The 2,968-nt window shown below is 31.7% G+C and overlaps 1 protein-coding gene across 1 annotated transcript; it reads left to right on the forward strand.

Annotated features, from left to right (window-relative positions):
- Positions 1-383: 383 nt before the first annotated feature.
- LOC131068174 (WUSCHEL-related homeobox 9) lies at positions 384-2,114 on the forward strand. Its single transcript, XM_058003354.2, has 4 exons — positions 384-612; positions 1,086-1,475; positions 1,616-1,818; positions 1,909-2,114. Exons 1-4 carry the CDS (start codon positions 501-503, stop codon positions 1,918-1,920), a joined length of 717 nt encoding a protein of 238 aa, XP_057859337.1. The 5' UTR covers positions 384-500; the 3' UTR covers positions 1,921-2,114.
- The last annotated feature ends 854 nt before the right edge of the window (positions 2,115-2,968 follow it).

The raw sequence follows: 2,968 nt of genomic DNA on the forward strand, positions 1-2,968 counted from the left end.
ATATGAACCCAAAAAAAAAACAGATAAAAACAAAACTCGTATCACAAGACAACTATTATCTAAATTTGACACGTATCATAACTAAATAAAAAACACAAAAAATTTAGCATCACGACCAAAAAAGAAAATAAATTCAATATAAATTTGCCAATTACAGACAAGGAATTCTTAATGTATATTAAGTAGAAGCTGCATAGAAAATGCACTAACGGTAAGCATGAGCTGGCACACTTCAAATACTTCATTTCCAATGCAATCAACAACTAAATCGTCCTTTTTACTTTCTCATTCCTTTGACCAATTCACCCTAATCTACTGCAATGCATATGATTTATGTATATATAATGATGTGATGAAGCATCACATGATCCCGCTGCTTTCATCTTGTTTCCTCTCTGGTTCAATTGAGATCTTCGGTGTTGTTTGTCTTTTTGGCTGTCTTTGTTGAAGAGTTTTTTCTTGTTTTTTCCATTTTCCGTTCTTACAGATTTGAGATTTAAATGGGTTCCAGGAGCCATTGGCCAAATCTGTTCAAAGTGAACCCTTCACCACTGCAGCGTCAAATCAGCTCATCTTTAACAATATCTACCGAAAAGGCGTCTGCTGTTGAAGGTTATCAATCCTGCTTTCACTCTGCCGAGACGCAATATTATTCTCTTTTTCATTTTTCATATGGGTTATTTCGTAGATTTGCCCACCGTCTGTTGATAATAATAAAAATGTATAGGTTAGTAAACATGTACATTGTGGTGAAAGCGTCTGTATATTTGTGGTTTAGCATTAGCTATCAAAGTTCTTTCTTTTTTAAGATTCTGAATAATACCCATTTTTAAGAGTTTTTTTTTCAATCTGAAATAAGTGCATGGATTCTGTTCATACTTCTGTGACTAAAAGTCAAAGGTAGAGTATATTCATATGATCAATGTCGGTTCATTTAATCAAAAGTATTTAGACTTCATTCTTTATATATGATACTTCCATAGATTTACATATAGATAAATGACCTAATGAAAAAACATTTCAGTCCCCATCAGTTTTACTCAATGAAATAACCTAATTATTTTTTCTCATTTTATTTTTGACAGGAACATCGTCATCTAGGGCAACACGCGAAAACATCCGAGCAAAGCAGAGATGGAGTGCCCTTCCAGAACAAAGGGATATTTTAGAAGAAATTTTCAAATCTGGAATGCAAAGTCCAGACTTAGAGAATATACAGAGAATCACTAGTTTGCTTCAAGCATATGGGCATGTTGAAGAATCCAGTATCTTCTACTGGTTTCAAAATAGAAAATCAAGAGAGAAGAGAAAACAACAGTTAAACTCTAAAAGTAGTTCCGCACCCAGCAGTGGAGAAGTTTTACCACCTACAATGCCTCCACCTCAACAGATGAATGCAGTCAGTTGTGATCGATGCCGAAACGCCATGATAACTGTACCAGCAATAATGAATGACGGCACTATCGTTCATACTGGTATGCATTATATCATATTAAGTGAGTTCTAGGATTAAGTTAACTATAGAATATAGTGCTGTTTTAATGTAACAAACAGAGATATAGTACTATTCTCTTCTCAAATGAGGTTTTTAATGCTTTAAAAACATTGTATGCAGAAGGAGGTGACATGAATCAGAATGCTTCTGCATTAACTGTATTCATCAATGGCATTCCATTTGATGCCTCCATTTGGCCTATCAATGTGAAGGCTCAGTTCGGTGAGAAAGCAGTTCTGCTTAATTCCTCTGGCCAACGAGTCCCTGTGGATCAACACGGATTCATATTGAATGCATTAGAACACCTAGGCGTGTATCATCTGGTAAGTCTTTAATGTATTGAAGAAGGTAAGATTTAAATGTGCTAAGAAGCAGTTGAAACTAAAACTTATGGCTGTCTTGTGTTGTTGCAGGTCTATGTCTGAACAGAACATTTGCTTCAAACCAAATGATCTATGTTTTGGGTTGTTGATTCCCAGGTTTTCCATTAAATAGGCTCTCGGTGCATACTGCATAGTCACTCTATCTTAGGAACTCATTGCCTGACTTATATGCTCGTACAATGTAGTCTTTCAATACCTGTCGTTCTGATGTACATGAAATTTGTTATCAATTTGGTTTTTATCGTATAAAATTTGTACATTTAATTTTCATTTATACGTTCTAAATAGTTGAGTGTTTCTTTTGATACCAAGTTAATGGAATATAATTTTGTATCTGTAAAATTTGTATATTCATCATTTTTTATTTAGTTTTGGGTTTATTTTGATAAAAAAAATTAATATAATCATATTGATAAATGATATATTATTATGTAGAATTGGTAATCTTCAATCTATTATCTTTATGGATTTGATTTTATTCTATATTTTTATATATATTTATACATTAGATCAAGCAATATATTTACACCTATTCATTGGATTGCATTGTTCTATTATGTGTCAATTACAGGGCATGGGTGATCAATCCTATACAACATGTAATTACCCTTTAAAATATAAAAATTCAAATTCATAATTTTTCACTCATGTATTTCAAAATCATTATGAACTGAATTAATACACATTTCACCTAAGGAATCTAAGCATTATCTATATATTATTCCTACTTGATACACTTCTCATGTGAATAGATGCTATAACTTAGTATTTAAAGATATTTACTATGCATCATTTTAAATAAGAGTTCTTAGGAGGTCAATCATCATTTTTATATAATTCCTACTTATTACACTTTTCATATAATTACATGATATGTCTTAATATATAAAGATATTTACTGTGTGTCATTTCAAAAAAGAGAGCTTAAGAAGCCAAGCATCATTTGCATATTATCTATAATTAATTCACTTTTCTTGTGATTATTTGTTGTGTATAAATATTTAAAGGTATTTAATATGCATAATATTGCTACGTGATACAACCTCCATGTCATAGCATGCTATGTCTTAGCATTTAAGGGTATTAAATA

Source organism: Cryptomeria japonica, chromosome 10 (genome assembly GCF_030272615.1).
Source record: "Cryptomeria japonica chromosome 10, Sugi_1.0, whole genome shotgun sequence".
NCBI classification, from domain to species: domain Eukaryota; kingdom Viridiplantae; phylum Streptophyta; class Pinopsida; order Cupressales; family Cupressaceae; genus Cryptomeria; species Cryptomeria japonica.

What these genes read in the sequence shown, in the direction of transcription:
- LOC131068174 (XM_058003354.2), top strand. Translation starts at nt 501, where the DNA reads ATGGGTTCCAGGAGCCATTGGCCAAATCTGTTCAAAGTGAACCCTTCA. An exon ending in AAAGGCGTCTGCTGTTGAAG is followed by an intron (nt 613 to 1,085) that starts GTTATCAATCCT and finishes TATTTTTGACAG; the next exon opens with GAACATCGTCATCTAGGGCA. An exon ending in CGGCACTATCGTTCATACTG is followed by an intron (nt 1,476 to 1,615) that starts GTATGCATTATA and finishes CATTGTATGCAG; the next exon opens with AAGGAGGTGACATGAATCAG.